General features: G+C 40.6%; 2 protein-coding genes across 5 annotated transcripts in view; both read left to right on the forward strand.

Annotated features, from left to right (window-relative positions):
- CR1L (complement C3b/C4b receptor 1 like) overlaps positions 1-5460 on the forward strand; it is a 50462-nt gene extending 45002 nt beyond the window's left edge. The window contains exons 11-13 of one of the 2 annotated variants that reach the window (XR_014781479.1): positions 436-540; positions 3316-4593; positions 4630-5460. Coding sequence is in view for 1 of the 2 variants with exons in the window: in XM_084794278.1 (XP_084650404.1) it covers positions 436-540; positions 3316-3361 (151 nt within the window). In the remaining variant the exon portion in view is untranslated. Of the gene's footprint in view, positions 1-435; positions 541-3315 lie in introns of both variants that reach the window. The other variant, XM_084794278.1, reaches the window with a different exon arrangement.
- Positions 5461-7837: 2377 nt separating this feature from the next.
- The window catches only part of CD46 (CD46 molecule), a 34224-nt gene continuing 21775 nt past the window's right edge, over positions 7838-20286 (forward strand). For 2 of the 3 annotated variants that reach the window (XR_014781159.1, XM_084792557.1), the window contains exons 1-7: positions 7838-8056; positions 10548-10736; positions 11396-11498; positions 13144-13232; positions 14385-14582; positions 16015-16197; positions 19571-19618. Coding sequence is in view for 2 of the 3 variants with exons in the window: in XM_084792557.1 (XP_084648683.1) it covers positions 7951-8056; positions 10548-10736; positions 11396-11498; positions 13144-13232; positions 14385-14582; positions 16015-16197; positions 19571-19618 (916 nt within the window). In the remaining variant the exon portion in view is untranslated. The remainder of the gene's footprint in view (positions 8057-10547; positions 10737-11395; positions 11499-13143; positions 13233-14384; positions 14583-16014; positions 16198-19570; positions 19619-20286) is intronic. The other variant, XM_084792558.1, reaches the window with a different exon arrangement.

Here is a 20286-nt window from a genome sequence, read left to right on the forward strand (position 1 = left end):
CAAGACTTTATATGTTCATCAGAGTTGCGGCTGTTGAATGGTTCTGACTTGCAGTTTGCTGAACGTGTAGCTGAGAGGGAGGTGGGTCCCTTTATGACAGCTGCTGTCACCGTGCTAACGAGTCTCCCTGCATCACTAATGACCTCAGCACGCTGATGCTGTATGAGGTTGCAGTGCAGAGCTGTTAGTATGTGAGGTTGACGAAATTTGTGATAAACTTATTTGCTAATCAAAATTACTTCAAAAATAGTGAGACATGTTGTTTTAAAATGTGGATACATGTATATAAACAAGCTAGAGTCTTCTGATATATGGGTTTAGTATTTCCTAGTCCAAGGTTTTACTTAGTAAAATTATAACTTAAATCTTAAAAGTTACTAATTACTTTCAAACTGTAATATTCATACAGTTTTCTTTTTTTCCCCTACCAATTAGCAATACCACAGATGAAAAGTGTAAAGAAGTGAGTATCTCTTTAAATCCTCAAGGAGACAGCTGTGTTCAATCTCAAGATTTACTCAGAAGTCAGGAGAACACCAGGTACCTATGCACACCCTGAATTCAAAATGTTTGTAGCAACTCAGATTCAAAAATAGAAACAATTCAAACAGAATTTTACATGCAGAAGCTAGAAAGTATTTCGTTTTTGCTTTTTAAAGATTTATTTATTTATTACTATTATGTATATAGTGCTCTGCCTGCATGTACACCTGCATGCCAGAAGAGGGCATCAGATCACATTATAGATGGTTGAGAGCCACTATATGGTTGCTGGGAATTGAACTCAGGACCTCTGGAAGAGCAGTCAGGGCTCTTAACCTCTGAGCCATCTCTCCAGCACGGCAGTACTTCTTGAATGGGAAACTTTAGTTTCCTTGGTTATTGCCATTTTTATGATTTTGTTTGGCAGCTGGTAGTACTGTGCTAAGGTGTGCACCTTGAGCCTTTGAGGAGCAGTGGGCTTTGCATTTTCCTCTGGAAGCCAAGTACACACTCATACAGATGGGCATCTCTTAATGGTCCTTGGAGGCTCTCTGTACCTCTTTCCCAACTTCTACAGTAACTTGGCTTCCTGTGACTGACTGACTTTCTCTGGTGTCTCTCTCTCTTTCTCTCTCTCTCTCTCTCTCTCTCTCTCTCTCTCTCTCTCTCTCTCTCTCTCTCTTTCTGAGATCCATCTGCTTCTGCCTTCCAAGTGCTGACATTAAAGTCGTGCACCACCACTGCCTGGCTTCACTCTCGCCTCTTTCTGTCTTCCACAGCGGCTGTGTCTATCCCTAACTCATCACTCACCTCTTCCATGCATCCTCACCACAAACCCTTCTTATCTGGCAACTACTGGCCGAAGGTTGGGGGTTGAAAGGGAACTAATACTACACTGAATGCATTATGATGACTTAATCGCATGTTATGAATCACTGAACTAAAAACCAAGTAACAATTCCAAGGATCCAGCTACAGTCTGGGCCAAGTGTGGCTGGCCACTTGTATTGCATATGGCACCCTGTTGCACACCCTCATCCCGTCCCGTTGCCAGAGGCTGCTTTCTCACCCTAGCAGCAAGTGAACAGTAAAACGGGCCCACCACACCCCAGCTACTTACATATTTGCTCTATTTTTAAGCAGTTTTGATTAGTAAATAAGATTATTTCAATTTTGACAGTTTGACATATCAACAGCTTTACACTGTTGTGTTCTGTGGTCACAAGTGAGGCTTGGGAGTTCTACTTTATGTCAAAGAACCACCAGTGACAACGGACGTTACCGCCTAGTCCCCATAAGCCCTGGGCAGCTGCCTCTTCCCTTGTTTACTCAGTACATTCCCTGACGTTGCTCAGCTCTGTACTGCTTAGTCGGCTACCTCATCTCAGCTCTCGGGCCTCTCACAAAGACAAACTCCATATTTATTCTGTATCATACAGAGCTATTCATTTGCTCACTAGTTTCACAGGAATCCTAACACACCCTCTCTCTAGGTCCTTAGGACATTCTCAGAAGTATCAATGCCAGTTGAGATCTGTCATTTTCAGTTATATAATGATACCTCAAGACCCAGCTATACCACTCCTGGGAATATACCCAAAAGATGCTCGACCACACAACAAGGACATGTGCTCAACCATGTTCATAGCAGCCTTATTCGTAATAGCCTTAATCAGTTATATAATGAATTTGAGGTCAGCCTGGGCTACCTAAGATCCTGTTTAAGCAAACAAATAAACCCCTAACACACACACACACACACACACACACACACACACACACACACACACACAGGAAAGTAATTGGGCTGCTCTCCTAAAGGCAGAAGCAAAAGCATCACATTGTCTAATAAAATTCTCCTGTGTCCTTTTTCTTCCTGGTAATAATGTGTGCTCATTGTAACTTGGCATTCTCTGCCAGTATATATGTCTAAAATCCTTAATTCAACAATGGACATTAGAAGAGACCCTTAGGGAAAAAAATAGGAGGCACAGGAAAGGTATTTTGTAGTCAATAGAGATGTAAATACAGGCAACTCAAAAATTTCCAAACAAACTGCAATTAATATTTTCTTCTGCAATGGAAGTAAATTTTCAAAGCCTTCTGTTTATTATCTGGTTTCTTAGTAACTTTTTTTAATCTTGCCTTGAAGCTTGTTTTTCCATACTGTATGTAAGAGAAAATGAAATACTTATTTTTTTAAGTAAAAATTTATGTTACTCCCTAAGTTTAATGATCGTTCTGTCTGATCCTGCTCAGATGGTTATTCACGTCATTGCAGAAAACTTGAGGTGACAGAAGTATGCCATCCTACAACAGTACCTTTTTATGCTAGTCCAGAACTCTTTATATAACTGAAAATGACAGATCTACAATGGTTATGCTGATTTCTGTGTGTGTGTGTGTGTGTGTGTGTGTGTGTGTGTGTGTGTGTGTGTGTGTGTGATGTGTGTTATTATAGTAGTATGAAATAGATAGATGATAGATGTCTGTGTTATTATTGAAATATATATATATGTATATGAGCAAAAGGCTAATAATATAAAGATTTTTGAGACAAAATAGCACAGAATGCCCTGCGTTGGGGGATTCTCTAAGATCTGAATCCAAGGGTCTTGTAGAGTTTGTTTCCTTTACTATTGGGATCTATGATGAGAAAGTTGTGCAGGCCAAGTTCCAAGCTAACCATGTAACACTCTGGGAGCTGGGGTTGTTTTTACAGGTAATTATTTTTAAAATATTGCATAAAAGTGCTTAAAATACTATTTATTTAGATTCATATGTGCAAGATTACCCACCTGAAACACTTTTCCATCTTTCTTTCTGCCTAAGTGCCACTAACGCAGCTCGGAAATCACTCACCCAGGAAGCCTCCTAATTAGCTGCAAGATGATGTACCCTCCTTTATCACTGTTAAAATAAATTATTTCTATTAAAGATGGTTCATACATGTGGCTTCACCAATTGAGAGCCTGGCACAGAAGGAATGCCACAAACTCAAGGCCACTCAGGACACTTAACCTCTCTCAAGAATAAAATACAAATAAATAAAAAAGTATGAACTCATTTTTAAAAGTGGAAATATACAGAATAATTTTTATATATTGAGGCAGATGTGATGGCTAACTCCTATAATCCTAGCAGTTAATCTGGAGAACTGTGAGGCGAGAAGATCACCTTGATTCAGAAAAGAAAAACCAAAAAACCATATTGTAAACAGATAAAGGTCAGCCTTGACTGCAGTCTTCCACAGACAGCATCAAGGTTAATTGGGGGGGGGGGGGGGGGCGATACTTTGTAGACAAGGAGTAAGAATCTGTACTGAGCCTGGGACCTGTGTGCCCAGACCAGATGTCAAGGCAAAGAAATCTCGAGGTTGAGGCATATGGTGACGAAGAGACTGTTTGCAGGAGCTGCAGGTATCGGGTGACGGGACAAGAGAAAGAGGACAAGGAGCAGCAATCTAGTGGGCAGTAACAACTGGAGGCCAGGTGGCCCCTCAGGGCTTGTCCACTGGCTGAAGAACAGCACTCAGGTTAGAAAGGAAAGGAATACGCTGCCCTTCATGATAGTGACAGGGAAGGACACGCCTTCTGAAGCTGCCTCTTCTCTCAGAGGACTCCACTATTTACCCCTGTGCCACAAGCACACTTCTAAAGAGTCTCTGGGAAATGCTTTGTGTATTGTGGGTGACCTGTGGGTTTTCCAGAACTAGTTTCTGTTCACTAACTGACAAATGGAGCATTGCGAAATGTGTCATCAGTTTCTTCTCTCCACTCCACTTTCTCCTTTACATCACACTTTCTTGTGCCCTGTGTAAAAACCACAAAGGAGGGTAATAAACACTTTTGAAAGATCTGCATTTATATGTAATACCAGCATCCTTATTATTACTGTATGAATTCTTTGCAGTTCACTTGTCCACCGTGCTTTCGTCTAAAAAAAAAAATCCTGTTATTTTTAAAGTCCCTTCTTGACAGAACAACCAAACAAAACAAAAATAAAATTAACAAAAAACCCTGCAAAGTCGGAGGCTATCTTGAATTTCATGTTAGTTTAGAGGCCAGTTCATTTCAACAGAGACGTTTGCTCAGGGATGAAACCTCTCCAGCTCAGCATCCAGCTCAGCATCAGGCTCAGCATCAGGCTCAGCATCCAGCTCAGCATCCAGCTCAGCGCTGCTTCCTCCGTCGCAGCCTCACTTTGTGCTGAAAGTACACACCGGCTAGTTAGAGACAAGACGGAGCGGGCAGGAAACTGAGTGACCGGAAGAAGGAAGATGCAGCCTAGGCGTTATGCTTTATGAGTCTGTCACTTTTCTTTCCTATTTCAAAATGTTCTTACATGGAATGAGTTCATTAAAGAACATTAGGAAAAATGCAGAAATATATGAAAACAAGTAATATGGTTATTCTGTGTAGTGATAGCCATCACTAATACTTTTTATTTTTAACAGATTTTTTTCACATCTCTCTATACATGTACATTTTTCTCAAATTGTTTCTACATTTAAAAAATAGAACTCACTCTAAAAACAGATTGGAGGAAAGCATATGTAATATCAGTTATCACCTTCTAGGGAATGGAAGTAAATTTTGTTTATTTAAATATATATGTATTTTTTTCTTGGTCTTTTGAGACAACATTTCTCTCTATCACCCTGGTTGTCCTGGACTCATTCTTTAGACTAGGCTGGCCTCAAACTCACAGCGATCCTCCTGTCTCTGCCTCTGCCTCACAAATGCTGGGATTAAAGATGTGCACCACCACGCCTGGTTTATTTAAAAATATTTTAAATGGTGATGGGGAGAGTGACCAAGACTACTTAAGATAACTGTCTGAAAAAACTAAACTCTGGGTTTCTTCTACTTTAAAAGTTCTTTGTACTATGCTCTGGATTTTTGAAAATGTAATAAAAGAACAGTTGCCATAAAATAACTTACCTTTGAATAAACTATATTAAATAAAACAGTATAACTTTTGTCTTTGTGTTTTTGTTTTGTTTTCTTTTTTGCATTTTGAGACAGGGTTTCTCTGTGTAGCCTTGGCTGTCCTAGACTCACTTTCTAGACCAGGCTGGCCTTGAACTCACAGAGATCCACCTGCCTCTGCCTCCTGAGTCCTGGAATTACAGGTATGTGCCACTGTGCCCAGATCAAAAGTACAACTTTTAAGAAGCATCAGTCAACACATGCTAAGTTGGAGCCAGGTGGGAGAGGTAGTGTTGAGCTGGACTCCAAACAGGGCAGCTATGGGGAACCTGTGACACTGTAGAAACAAAAACTAGAAGAATTGATTCACAGACTTTTCCCCGTAAAGAAATGATAAATTCTTTGATTGATATCTTTACACTGATTTAAATATTATGTTACATTGTTCATGACTACCCAGAAAAGACCCTTGGCCTCCACAACCACATGCATACCCATGCATGTATGCTTACCTGCATGCACAGGTGCACACAGCCATACTGACATGTACATTAACAAAACACTACACGTACAGAAGCACAGAGGCAGATGCAAAGACAAAAATGGACAAAATAAGTGCCCTTGTGAGAACAGTTCTTGTCTCTGTACTTGGTGTTATCCTGGACTCCTGGAGATGAACTTTGATCCTGTTCCACTGTGTAGAAAGGTCAGCTGGCCTGTAGGTGTTACCCCATTGCCTTAGTTAGGGTTCTATTGCCAAGGGGACACCGTAACCAAGGCAACACTTATAAAAAAGAAAACATTTAATTGGGGCTGGCTTACATTTTCAGAGGTTCAGTCCATTATTACTATGGCGGGAGTAGACGTGGTACTGTAGAAGGAAGGAGCTTTGAGTTCTACATCTGGCTCCACAGGCATCGAGAGCTGGCTCGAGCTTCTGAGACCCCAGAGCCCCGCCCCTGGTCCACTTCCTCCCACAAGGCCACACCTCCTAATAGCACCCACTCCTTATGGACCCAGTATTCAAACACACATGTCTATAGGGCCATTCCTATTCAAACTACCAGACCCACCCTCTGCAAACCATAATGTCAACATGGTAATTCCTGAGACACACACAAAACACCTAACAGCTGATTTCTCCATCGCTTAATGAGTCCCTCTGCCCCACTGTACTACCACTATTCAAAAAGCTCATAGGAAATTAAATGTCCTAGTCACAAGCCTTGTGCCCTCTGTCCTTGCTTCCCTTCAACCGTTTAACAAGATATTTCCCGTGAACTGGAGAAAGCGCCTCTTTTAAAAAATGTATTAATTCATTCATACTACATCTCAATTGTTATCCCATCCCTTCTATCCTCCCATCCCTCCTACTTTCACCCTATTCCCCTGCCCTATGACTGTGACTGAGGGGGACCTCCTTCCCCTGTATTTGACCATAGGTTATAAAGTCTCTTCTTGGTAGCCTGCTATCCTTCCTCTGAGTGCCACCGGGCCTCCCCATCCGGGGAACGTGGTCAAATATGGGGCACCAGAGTTCATGGAAAGCACCTCTTTTGAATCCTCTCCTTCATCCACAGACAGGGCAGCTGTCAGGACCCTGAGACACTCACTGTCAACACTCCCACCGAAAGCGCTACAACACAGAGCGGGGACAGACTGTAGCTCCACTTCATGAGTGGGCTTGCAGTGCTTGCCTTGCCCCAGGGAAGTTTTCTGTGTAATAATTTACAGCAACATCGTCAGGGTGTAAATGACTTGAAGCTGGGAATCCAGCAGGCAAACCTTTAAGATCTGAGGATTGTGACACGAGGCCATAAGAGAATTCAAATGAAGAAAATGTATTTTTCCTAGTCAGATGCAACTAATGGCAAATACAACAAAGAACCCAGAGGACAGTCTGAGACAGCCTGGGTAAGACGGGCACCAGGGGTGCTGGCCGGCTGATGACCCACAGCCATGCTTCAGGTCTTTTTTAGTTCCCTGGGCTTTATGTTACAAGTTTATCCCAGCAATGACCTCAGGGCCAACTAGTCTTTACACCCTGAGTAGAGTGGCCTTGTTTATGAGAGGCAGGGCCAGCTCCAGCTGGTAGGTACACCCTAGAGCAGTTGAGGAGCCGCTGTTGCTGGAGCCTAGAGAAGCATGAGCAGAGACACAGGCCAGGGAGGAGCAATGGGCCACGGGGGGCGGGGGGGTACACAGCCTGCGAAGAATGCCACCCAAACTGAGACTTAGCGGCATATGCAGCTACATATGGGAGAGGTTAAAGGTGGTTGGGAAAGAGGACAGTAGAGCATCGCAAAATTCCTGGGCAGAAGCGCAGCCCCATTGGTCCAGCTTTGAACTGAGGCCCCACCTCACTGCCAGCGGATTTGCCTAGGAAGCACCACACTAGCCGGCCGGGAGCGGCCTGGCCACGCCCACCGGTTGTGTCGCTGCGCTCACTTTAGTTTCAGGATTGTTGCGTCCTTTCTTCTAGCTCAAAGCTGCTCTCTGGCTGCCAGGCGTTCAGTTTTCTCTTCCTTCTGGTAGCATGACGGCGGCGCCTCCCCACCGCAGAAGGAAGACCTACACTTTCTGGTGGTGCTTCCTGGGCATCTGCGCAGAGGCCCTTTTGTTCCTGCTGTCTGCTTTATCTGGTAGGATCCAGGAGAGAGGCCATGTTGGGAGATGCTGGGAGGAGCTCATCTGAGCCCTAGATGGAGGTCCTAGTAGAGTTCTCTCAGGGTTGTGCAAATGTGTGAGTTTTGCTTTGGCTGTGGAGACCATGTAGTCCCCATCCCCAAAGTGCAGACTGGCTTAGTAGGCACCGCTTAAGGGGTGGGCAACCTGAGTGGAGAGAAGAGTAGCCGGTCACCTAGAGCCCGGCTGTGTCAGTAGCAGGTTGCCTTGCTTAAGCTGTGGGTAAGGAAGTCTCTAGGGCTGGAAGGGAGGGAAAGTCACGCTTGGCCTGTTTCATCTTGAGTCAAGTTTCCTTGTTGCCTGAGGCAGTATGGGTTTGTTTTTACAAGTGGCTGTTTTGTTTGGCTTTGTAATTTTATTAGATGCCTCCCATATAGTGTGGTTAATCATATTCCTTACACTCACGCTCCCAGCATGGAGTTATTGTCCATTCTTAGTCAATATAGCCAGTGTCTGATTGTTTTACCAAATGGCTTTGAGACACTGTTTATTTTCGTTTACAGACAAAGTCATAGTAGAGAGGAGCAATCCAAACATCGCTCCTGAGACAAGAAGTCTAAGTAACTTTCTGGTTTTCACCTTAGCTCAAGGTTTATCCCACCACATTTGGACTGTGTTCTGTTACACATGGGATAAATGCTATACATGCTTATTGTATAAAATTTACACAAAGGACAGTGCTTCTGTTTTCTTCTGTTTTTCAACACTCTGTGTCTGTGACCCTGATACATACATAATCCTGTACATGTAGTCTGTATGTATTTCTGTATTTCTCCTGATCAGTGTCCATTCGTGAACTTTGTCTTCCATGTCCCAGACTCTGTACTGGTCCTAAGGATGGATATGCTGGGAAGCAATGACAAACCAGTCTTGCTTTTGTGATCTTCTTCCACTATAAGCAGGCACTTTAGTATGCTTATAAATCTCTAGTAACAGATACATAGTAGATGATCTATAAATATTTGTTAATATTTATTAGAAGTGGCAAATATTAACCAAAGCTTAACACCGAGGAATAGAACCATTGCTTAGTTCGACACAAAGGAGACAAGAGATGGGTAGAAGGCAGAGGAATCCTCGGAAGCAAGGGGCTGGTTTGGAGCAGTTCAGGCTGTGATGTTTTTACCTGATGTGTGGAACAACTTGACCCTTTACTCCCTTGATCGAGTCTAAACTGGACTTGCTATAATGTCCCCAAGCACTGTAAAAGGCAATTTCTTGAGAAATAAACACAGGATACAGTGGCGTCTGCTTTGGGGAGTTCCAGACAAGGATTAAAAAGGGGCTGCAGCATTGGTGTGGTGGCCAGTGTGGCCTGGACACGGGCTGCCTAGCCTGACAGCTACTCTGCTACCCACGTGGGATGCATTCCTAGCCAGGCCGTGCCACCGTGTGACGCTTCAGTTCCTCATCTTACTGAGGGGGAAACTGTCTTAGATGATGAGTATGAAGATAAGGTAGTTAAACCACCACACGCTTAACACAGTACTGAGTGTTCACCATTTCTAGTTTTTAAAAGTCCTTATCACTATTGTTATAAGAAATAAGTTCTGGGGGCTGCAGAGATGGCTCAGAGGTTAAGAGCACTGGCTGCTCTTCCAAAGGTCCTGAGTTCAATTCCCAGTAACCACATGGTGGCTCACAACCATCTGGTGCCCTCTTCTGGCCTGAAAGCATACGTGCAAGAAGAACAGTGTATACATAATAAATGAATAAATCTTAAAAAAAAAAAAGAAAGAAAAGTTCTGATATCTGTTATTACTATACTTACAGGGAAACACAACCCACAGTTTGGAACTCACCTTCTAATTATAGTGGTGATGCAGAATGAATCCATAATGAACTAGTGAAGTAAATATCTTGATATGGATGAAACATTACACTGGAAAATGTTTATAGCTAAGCTAATAAAAATTTATTTTAAAGAATGGCTGAAAACAGCAAGGGACACATGATTTTCAAATATCATAAAAGCAAAATTTTTGAAAAGTAAAGACTTTGAATTTTGATTTTAAAAGGAGTGAAGAATCAGTCAGGGCACTCTCAGCTTTGGTACTGGGCACTGGAGAAGTGCTAACTAATGAGACATGGTCCTTAACAGTCTCAGTAGCACTTCTTACTGTGACAGTCGGGAGAACATGATGGTCTCATATAAAAAAATAAATACAGAAACGCAAACCATTAGTCATATCCTCTTGTTTTACTTCTGAGTAAAAGTTCAGCTGCTTCTGAAATAAATCAAAAGCTAAGAAGATGTTATTTTAAGCAAGTTGGTGGTGACCTTGTCCTGCTGCCACTGCTTGAGAAAGGCATGCCCTAATCATTTAGAATCTTGCTGAGAACATTTCTACTTTTTTCTGTCCTTTCTGCTATAAAACAACATTTTGTAGTTGATTTAAAAAAAATGATGCTCACACTTCACCTTCATGCTCTTGCCCTTGTTCCTAGATGCTTGTGAACTCCCACCGCCATTTGAAGCTATGGAACTCAAGGGTACACCTAAGCCTTATTATGAGATTGGAGAGAAAATAGAATATACGTGTAAAAAAGGTTACCTGTATGAGCTTCCATTCCTCATGGTGGCTACCTGTGAGCCAAATCACACATGGGTCCCTATTTCAGACGACGGCTGTGTTAGTAAGTAAATTCAAGTTTCTTGTTTGTTGTTTGATTTTCAGACAATTTAGGATGGGTGCACATCCCCTATTACAGGATGATTTTTACTTGTGTGAAACAAAGATTTGGTTTAAATACAACTTTTTTTTCAGGCTTTGAAAAATTTATAGGAAATCCTTGTTTTGTTTTGTTTTCTTGGCATTGAGTTGATTGCACAATTGCTCATCTTGTGCTTGCCCTTTATGTAAGTTGCTTTTCTGATGTGGAGATAAAACACCGTGGCCGGGGCAACTTGTAAAAGAAAGAGTTTAATTTGGCTTATGGTCTCCTGGAGTTCAAGTCTGTCATAGTGGATCAACAGCACATTGGCAGAAAGAGCTGAGCGCTCACACCTCAGAATGGCCAGTGAGATCAGAGAGTATACTGGGAGCCTCAGAGCACATCCCACCCCCAGTGACATTCTTCCTCCAAGGCCACACTTTCTAATCTTTCCCAAACAGCCACAGCTGAGGACCCACTAATCAAATGCCCTCATGGAGGGCATCTTATACCACCACACCCGTACAGTGTAATCATTAAATCATCTACAAACTCAAAAGAACCATGTATGATTTTGACTTTGATTCGAGTGCAACTGGCTTTGGAGCTAGAGTAAAATTGTTATTGTTACTTTCTTCTAGAAGTGAAATGTAATGCACTAGAGAACCCCTCGTTTGGAAATGTACACTACATAGACGGCAGGGTTTCGTGGGGTGCTCGAGCTCACTTCATGTGTGTGGAGGGGTAAGTTTCTCCTTATGGGAATAAGGTACATGTTCCCAATTCCAGTGTTTTACTTTGCTCTTTTAATCATTCAAGTAAATTTACTTTAACTTTGCTTACTATACGACAAGTCATGCTTCTAGCCAAACAATATTTGGGAACTTTATGGAAATAGGGGAAAGAAGTAAAGAAATTGAAGGAAAACAAATCTGTATAATACTTACCGTATCTAATAAGTCTATGACAAACATTAAGGAAGGAATAATCTGCCAGGAGTGAGCACTCAGGAGGATGAGGCAGGGAGATCTCCATGAGTTTGAGGGCAGTCTGGGATACACAGTGAGTTCAGACCAGGATGAGCTATGTATTCAAAGGGAGAAGTGATCATGGCGACTTCATCCTTCACAGTCTAATAGACCTACTGCCAATCAGGGCCAAAGTGGGGCTTTCATGAAACTGAGGTAGAACTGTTAATCAAAGGAGAATTCTAGAAGGTATTAGCAAGTCAAAAAGTAACCAGGCTCTTCCTCACCACCAGGCGACAGGATATTTCAGTTGGAAATGTTATTTGTTAGACTCCTCCATACAGGAAGTGTGTGTACTCGTACTTGGGCGCTAGCCACCGAGCGGCAGTGGTTCTCTCTCTAGGGCTCTCTCAGAAGTAACTGGAAGGCTTGGGGAGCGCAGGCTGTGGCTGTAAGCAGCTTCGCTGGTAATTTTTAAACTTTATTAAGTGAAAATACATTCAATTAAAACTATATGAAGGACATTCTCTAGGTATATTTAGGGATCCAAAAGTTTAGGCCATAAATCCTTCCCGAAGACATTATAATCTTGTTGAGAAACCCAGTAGATACAGAAGTGATCAGAGCAAACAATGAAGAATACCAGATAAAAATATTTCATGTTGATGATGTGAGAGCTGTAAATAATAATTTGTGAATTTAAATCATGGGGAGACTTGATAGGATTAATCCTGAGCTGTTCCTAGAAAGACATTATGATCATAACATTAGTAAGAGATAAAGATATTATTTCTACTTGCTGTGTGCCAGACTCTAGTTTATATAATTATCTTGAACAAGCCTATGAGATGTTTCATTATTTATTTACTGTTTGTCTATGACGGGGTCTCAGTGTAGAGGCCTAGAGCTTGTTGTGTAGATTTAACTAGCCTTGAACTCACAGAAACATGTATTCCTCTACCTCCCGGGTTCTGGGGTTAAGGTTGTGTTCCATCTCACCTAGCTGTTTGTATGGTTTTTTAATTGAGGAACAAAAGAAACTTTAAGATGTTTGCCCAAGGTTAAGTAGCCTGTAGTCATGGAGACAGGATGGGAGCCCAGGTGGTCCTTCCTAAGGAACCGTTTCTCCCCTGCTTCGTCCTCCGTGAGAAGAATGGATGAGCACAGACACAGATGCAGGGTGATGTGATCGTAGAAGACAGAAAATATGCCAGGTCACATCAGATGTGTCTACGTCATCATCCTTGGATAGTGTGTGTTCACAGACAAACTCTTCCTCTGGCTAAAGTTTAGATTTGTTTAGGACTTTCATTATACCTTATACTACTATATTAAGAAAAAAACTATCTAAAATTGTCCTTCATTGTTGTGTGTATCTTACCAGCTGCCAAAGAAAACTAACTTTTTCTTTGCTCATTTAGTTATTACTTAGTTGGTACGTCAGTTCTACAATGTGTGCTTAAAAATGAATCTCACGCATATTGGAATGGTCCTCCCCCACGTTGTGAAAGTAAGTGAAATTCTCTTTTTAAAATTTAGACTATCAGTTCTTAACCATTTTGGCTTCAGGACTCTATGATTTTAGATTAAGAAGTATCCAAAAAACATTTCTCTGTGGTTATATCTATGGATATTAATCATGTTAGGGTTAGAATGGAAATTTAAAAAATAATTATTTATTTTTAAGGAGAATAAAGTCAATATATATATATTACTATATCGCACATGTTTTATTGAAATTTCAAAAAGTGATACTGGGGAAACTGCTTCATGGTTTTGCAATCTCTTTAGTATTTGTCTAAGAGGGCTGGTGAGATGGCTCAGCAATTAAGAGCACTGTCTGCTTTTCCAAAGGACTGAGGTTCAATTCCCAGTACCCACATGGCAGCTCACAACTGTCTGTAACTCCAGTTCCAGGGATTCTGACACTTTCATACCCATGCACATAGAATAAAATTAAATAAATTATTTTTTAAAATATTTGGCTTAGAGAAAGACATTGGGAGTTAGTCTGTTTGATTATCAAAACTTGTAGCTTCTGCAAAAATTTATCATACCATGATTGTAAGCCACCACTACTGAGTGAATGTACCTGTGCCTTAAACACAGTTCTCAATGAGTATTCAGTTTAATTTTTTAAAAAAATATTTATTTATTATTACATACACAGTGCTCTGCCTGCATGTACAACTACAATCCAGAAGGGGGCAGCAGATCACATTATAGATGATTGTGAGCTACCATGTGGTTGCTGGGAATTGAACTCAGGACCTCTGAAAGAGCGGACAGTGCTCTTAACCACTGAGCCATCTCTCCAGCCCCAGTTTAATTTTTTTCATCACAGTTTTTCATTAGTTGATCAGTATCTTCTATTGAGCAGGACAAAATTTAGCATCATCTCACAAATAAACAGGCATTCTTTCCCTTAAGAAATGAGTACTGTCCTCAAAGGTCATTTCTATGTTAGTGGTTTAGATTTAGGGTGTAGGATTTTGTCATAGGAACCCTCTTCTAGATGAAAATTGAGGTCACAAATAACTTAGAGAAATCCTGTATTGACGAATTTGCTGACAATGATTTCTAGAAGTATCTAACACTGTCTTGCGCAAAGACACCACTTTGCCTTTTACCTTGATTTTTCCCTTTTTTCCTTTTTATAAAGAGGTCTATTGTTTACCACCTCCAAAAATAGAACACGGAACCCACACCTTTACTGACATAGATGTATTCAAATACCAAGAGGCAGTGATTTACAGCTGTGACCCGAGCCCAGGGCCAGACAAGTTCTCCCTGGTCGGAATGCCCATGCTTTTCTGCTCTGGCCAGAACACCTGGAGCAGCAAGCCCCCAGAATGCAAAGGTGACCTCTTTTCTTTGCTTGTAAACAATTCCCCTAACAGTAAACATTGTGAGCACAAATCCTTCCTCCTCCTATGAAACTGTTTTCTAATTTAATTTCACAGCTGTTAAGTTAAATAAAAGTATTTCTAGTTAGGGAGTTTCCTCATTTATGAGTGTGTGAGCTTCTTACTACCATAGCCATAAGGTAGGATAGTTTGTTTGAAAGAACCAAAAACTCAACACATACTGGCTAGAAAATAAGGAAGTGTTATCTTGTATCATAGGAAAACAGAACAGTCTAGCCTCAAGGGACGGCAGAGTGGGCTATGATTAGCTGCCCTCTCACTGGAAGAATAGTAAAATCTGGGCAAAAATGTTAGGGTTTCGTATTGAAATGTTTTGTTTTAATTCAGAATGTTTAAGGTTCTGAAGAGTTACCAAAAACATTGAAGGGTTTTTCTCTCGAAAGAGAGATACCACTGAATCACAGCAAATGTTTATCCACACCTGCAAGGTAAAAAAACAGTATAAGTGCTGAGATATTTTTGTTTTGTTTTGATGTTTTTGTTGTTGTTTTGACATAAGTTCTCACTATGTAATCCTGGCTAGCCTAGAACTTATAGAGATCCTCCTGCTTCTGCCTCTAACGTGCTGGAATTAAAGGTGTATGTCGCCATGTCTAGTGACTAATATAACTTTTAAGAAATATAAACACCTAGTAATTGAAAGTACATTACCTAATCTCAAAAACTGAAAGTAGAAAGCAGTAAAGAAATCCACAAAAATTTCAACATACTTCTAAATAATCTATTGGTAAAGAAGTCAGAAGGAAAACTGGGGAAAATGTAAAATGTGTAAAAATGAAAACAATTGCTCAGAAGGTCAGAATCCGCTACTTCATAGCACAAAATGTTTGCTTTACAAACAGAAAAAGTGTAAACCAGGGACCTAGGGACCTACCTATCCCTAGCCTTCCACTGTAATAGCTAAAGAGCCAGTTAAACCTGAGTAGCAACTTCCAGATAGGAATGAAATTGAAAAGAGAGGAGAAAACAGGAAAAATAAAAACAATTGAAACCAACATCTGGGTTTGGGAGAATATGGATAAAGTAGATAAGCCTATAACCAGAATGGGGTGTGTGTGTGTGTGTGTGTGTGTGTGTGTGTGTGTGTGTGTGTGTGTGTGTGTATGATGGGGGTGGACTTGCTTTATAGACCAGGCTGGCCTCGAACTCATAGCAATCCACCTGCCTGTGCCTCCCAAGGGCTGGGATTAAAGGCGTGCACCACTGCACCTACTTTTAATGTGAACTTTTGATAGAGTTGTGTGCTCATATATTTGGAACACAAAATATGTTTCCTTAACCCTCGGTTGTGGTTTTAAAAGTTTCAGAAAACTGATACGAAAAGCAAGATTTTTATTAAACTTTGTGCAATTTCCCTCTTTTTAGTGGTAAAATGTCCATTTCCAGTACTACAAAATGGAAGACAGAAAGCAAGATTTGCAGAAAACTTTTCCTACCAAGCAACAGTGACATTTGAGTGTGTGGAGGGGTTTTACATGCTGGGCAGCAGCACAGTGGTCTGCAGTGCGAATAGCACTTGGGAGCCCTCCATCCCGCTATGCCTTAAAGGTACAAAGTTGTCTGACTTCCTTTCTTTATTTTTCTGGCGGTTTTTGACTGCTTCTTGTTTTTGTTTTTGTTTTTTTTTAAGATTTATTTATTTATTATGTATACAATTCTCTGCCTGCATGAGAGGGCATCCGATCGCACTATAGATGGTTGTGAGCCACCATGTGGTTGCTGGGAATTGAACCCCCGACCTCCTGAAAAGCAGTCAGTGTGCTTAACCTCTGAGCCATTTCCAGCCCTGCTTACCTGTTTTTTAATTTTATTTCTTTTGTGTTAAATATTATGCTACATGAAAAGCAGTGATTTGGTAACTGTCTCAGGCTTGTATTTATTCCTGTGCCGTAGATTCTGTTATTGTGATTTTTATTGTTTTTCTGTGGACTTTAATTTGATAGATAAAGCACAGCAGTGAGTTCTCTTAAGAATATTTCTATATAGGAAGTAGATTGCAACAATTTTCAGAGTAAATTGAAGCCTGCTTATTGCTATATAATCAAGTCAAGAATGAAAGGTAAGGCCTGTGGTAGTGAAAAGTTGGTCTAAGTGGCATTATCTCAGTTTTGCAATGTGTTCTGCCCCAGTATAAAACCTCCAACTTTTGAATTAGTCAGGGTTAGTAAAGTTCTCCTTACATTTTCCTAAAAATCTTTTAAGTTCTTCGCAAAAGTGCCAGTGATAACTTGTGTCTTACCTAATGTACATTGTTATTTTGTTTTCTAGTGCCAACTCCTCCCAGTATAAAATATGTAATGTCAATCTCATATTTAATAATTTCCTGCTTATATATATATATTTTTTAAGACCTTAAACTCCTGGGGATTTTTTTCAGATACCCTTTAGATTCCTGCAGTGCCTACTTACCATTTTTAGTACATTTAGTAGCACAGAGAGAAAGAATATATTTGCAGTCATTTCGTTTGTTAGATGTAGTAACTGTTTTATTTGCTATAGCTCCACACATGAATAGGAATGCGAACTTAGAAAAGTTATGTCAATTTTAAATGTGCATTTCCATGTGTAAAAGAAGGTAGTGCCTTTCTTAGATGGGTTCAAGACTTAAGTGGGATGCCTTTAAGGAATTAACACAGTGGCTGGCATGTGGGATGCTCTTAAAGTTAGCTAGTACATCTTCTCCATTTGAATCAATATTACTGAAAGGGGAAGTCCTTGGCTTCTGGTTGTTGATGTGTTTTCTGTACTAAGCTTTGCTATTATGTTCTTCTTTTCCCCAAGTGATTTGCTTGCACTTTTACTCCTCTTCATGTAAAGTCTCAAGTACTGTTTCGCTGCAGTCCGAACTGGGGTGGGAGTCTTGCTAGTCAGTTTTGTTTGTTTACTCTGGCGTGCAGCTCAAGCTGGCCTCAAAGTCACAATACTCTTGCGTCAGTCGCTGCAGTGCTGGAATTACAGCTGGGCACTACTCCCAGGTTTTCAGTTCTTTTTAAGTAGTGCGGATAGGCAGAACTTTCTACTTATTCTACAGAATAAGACCTGTATTTTCTATTTCCTTCTCACTCCCCTTAGCTACTTAAATGCTTGTTATTTTTGTCTTGACAGGAAGCTTTGACAAGAGAAACTAGATTTCTTAGCAACTGAGGGCTAGGAAGTTTCTACTACTGAAAAGAGATAGAAGGTTTTTTTTTTTTTTTTTTTTTTTTTGAGACTCTTAATCAGCTGCTGCTAAGCAGGGAGAAGCTGCTACAATGGGAGGAGCCAGCATCCCACTGCAGCTATGTGTCCTCTGTGAGGCACCAGCAGCCACACAGGGTGGTGGAAGAAGAGCAGTAGGCAAGGTGGATCCTAGCTTGATTCTGCCTAGCCAAACTGACTTCATTTCTATGAGTTTTGGATACTGTTGCTTTAATGAAGGCAATGAAATCAAGTGAATCTGAAATAAATATAGCCTATCTCCCTAACATTTTAAAGGATGAAGAGAATTTAGAATTGTACATGCTCACACAATAATGGGAAATTTCTTTTCTTTTTCTTTGTTCTTTTCTTTCTTTCTTTTCTTTTCTTTTTTTTTTTTAAAGACAAAAGTTTCACTAGAACAAGCTCTGGAGACTGGGAACTCACAGGGACCTTCCTGCCTTTCAAAATCCTGGGATTAGAAGCATATATGTAACACCATGCCCAGCCCCTGGAACACATTCTTATAATTCCTACAAGAACCTCATACCTCTTAGTAGCTTCCTTCTGTATCTTAGATTAGCATCTGTGGAAAGGAAGTTTTGAAAGAGTAAACAGCACTTGATAAAAGATTTATAAAACACTAATCTAGTTTCTTTTCCTTTCTTTTGTTGTTTTGGGTTTTTTTGTTGTTGTTTGTTTTTGGTTTTTGTTGTTTTGTTTTTGAGATAGGATTTCTCTGTGTAGCCTTGGCTTTCCTGGACTCACTTTGTAGATTAGGCTGGACTGGAACTCAGAGATCCACCTGCCTCTGCCTCCTGAATACTGGGATCACACGTGTGAGCCACTGCTACTGGTTCCTAGTTTCTTATTTGAAAGATGATATATGTGAGGAAACATAAAAAAGAAGAACTAGAGGAATCCTTCTGTAAAATAAAATTTAAAAACTTTTGTTAGAATTGTCAGTCACTCTTCATTAGGGAGAGACATGCATTGGAAAGCAGCAGCCTGTACTAGTGTTGTTTTATCCTGTGCCGGTGTTATCCTGTGCTGGTGTCATCCTGTGCTGGTGTTATCCTGTGCTGGTGTTATCCTGTGTTGGTGTTATCCTGTGCCGGTGTTATCCTGTGCTGGTGTCATCCTGTGCTGGTGTCATCCTGTGCCGGTGTCATCCTGTGCCGGTGTTATCCTGTGTTGGTGTTATCCTGTGCCGGTGTTATCCTGTGCTGGTGTCATCCTGTGCCGGTGTCATCCTGTGCTGGTGTCATCCTGTGCCGGTGTCATCCTGTGCCGGTGTCATCCTGTGCCGGTGTCATCCTGTGCTGGTGTTATCCTGTGCTGGTGTCATCCTGTGCTGATGTCATCCTGTGCTAGTGTTATGGTAGGTCCAATGGTGTGTGAACAGTGGAAAGGCTCTGATGTTTGTGTGGTATCTGACTTGTTAGGGTGCATATGTTCACCTTGAACACATTCTCTTTATAATTTATTTTTAGTTACCTTATAAGATTTGTATTTGTAAAACGCAAAGCTGTGATGAACATTCTTGTACACATGCCTGTGCAATTATATATGTAGATCAAACATTCATAGACTAAATCTCTAGAAGTAGAATTTTAAAGAACATAAAGTAGGTGTATGTTTTACTTTTATAGGTATTTTTTTTGAAAATTTCAATATTGAAATGTAATCCATATTTTTATATTAATAAGTCAAATGAATTGATAGATTCAATTTCTCTTTCCAGGTCCTGTGCCTCCTCACACCACCAAGCCTCCAGTTTACAAGTACCCAGGTTTGACAGTGCTTTGTCCTACTGCTGTAGTTAAGGAAGAAAATATGGGTGAAAGCTGTGTCTTGTTTTAATTGCCATTTCACTTTTTAAAATATAAGGCTGAACTTTTAAAAAATTACGTTTAAAAAACAATTTTTGAGAGGGTGTCATTATAAAGCTCAGACCCTCTTCAAATCCTCATCTCAAGTGATCTTTGCCTTTAGGTTCTTGCTGCAGGGTCCAATGGTCATTTATTCATATCCTTTTCCCATTTTTCTAAAGTATTTTGTTGATTTACATGTAAGTTTTAAAAGTAAAATAATGTGAAATGAATGTTTTTCTCGTAATAATAAGTTTTAAGTTTCCTAAACTGCTGGATATAGATTTATTTTAATAGATTTAAATTATATAATGTTGCCACAGTTAATTGCTTTTTATTTATTTTCGTACATAAACCTTCTCTTCTTTTCCTTTTTCCTCGTCATATTATGTGCTGTGATGTGCGTCTTTGTTTTTTCATGTATGTGACACACATGTGTTGGCGTATGCCTGTGCTGTGGAAGTCTGAGGTTGATATTGGGAATAATCCTCAGTCCTCTTTTCACCTTATTCACTGTGGCAGGAGCTCACAAATACAGCTAGTTTCCCTCGTCTCTAGGAATCCCTTCTCCACCTCCCAAGGCTAGAAA

The sequence above is a fragment of the Acomys minous genome (assembly GCF_964271855.1).
Source record: "Acomys minous genome assembly, chromosome: 1".
NCBI classification, from domain to species: Eukaryota; Metazoa; Chordata; class Mammalia; order Rodentia; family Muridae; genus Acomys; species Acomys minous.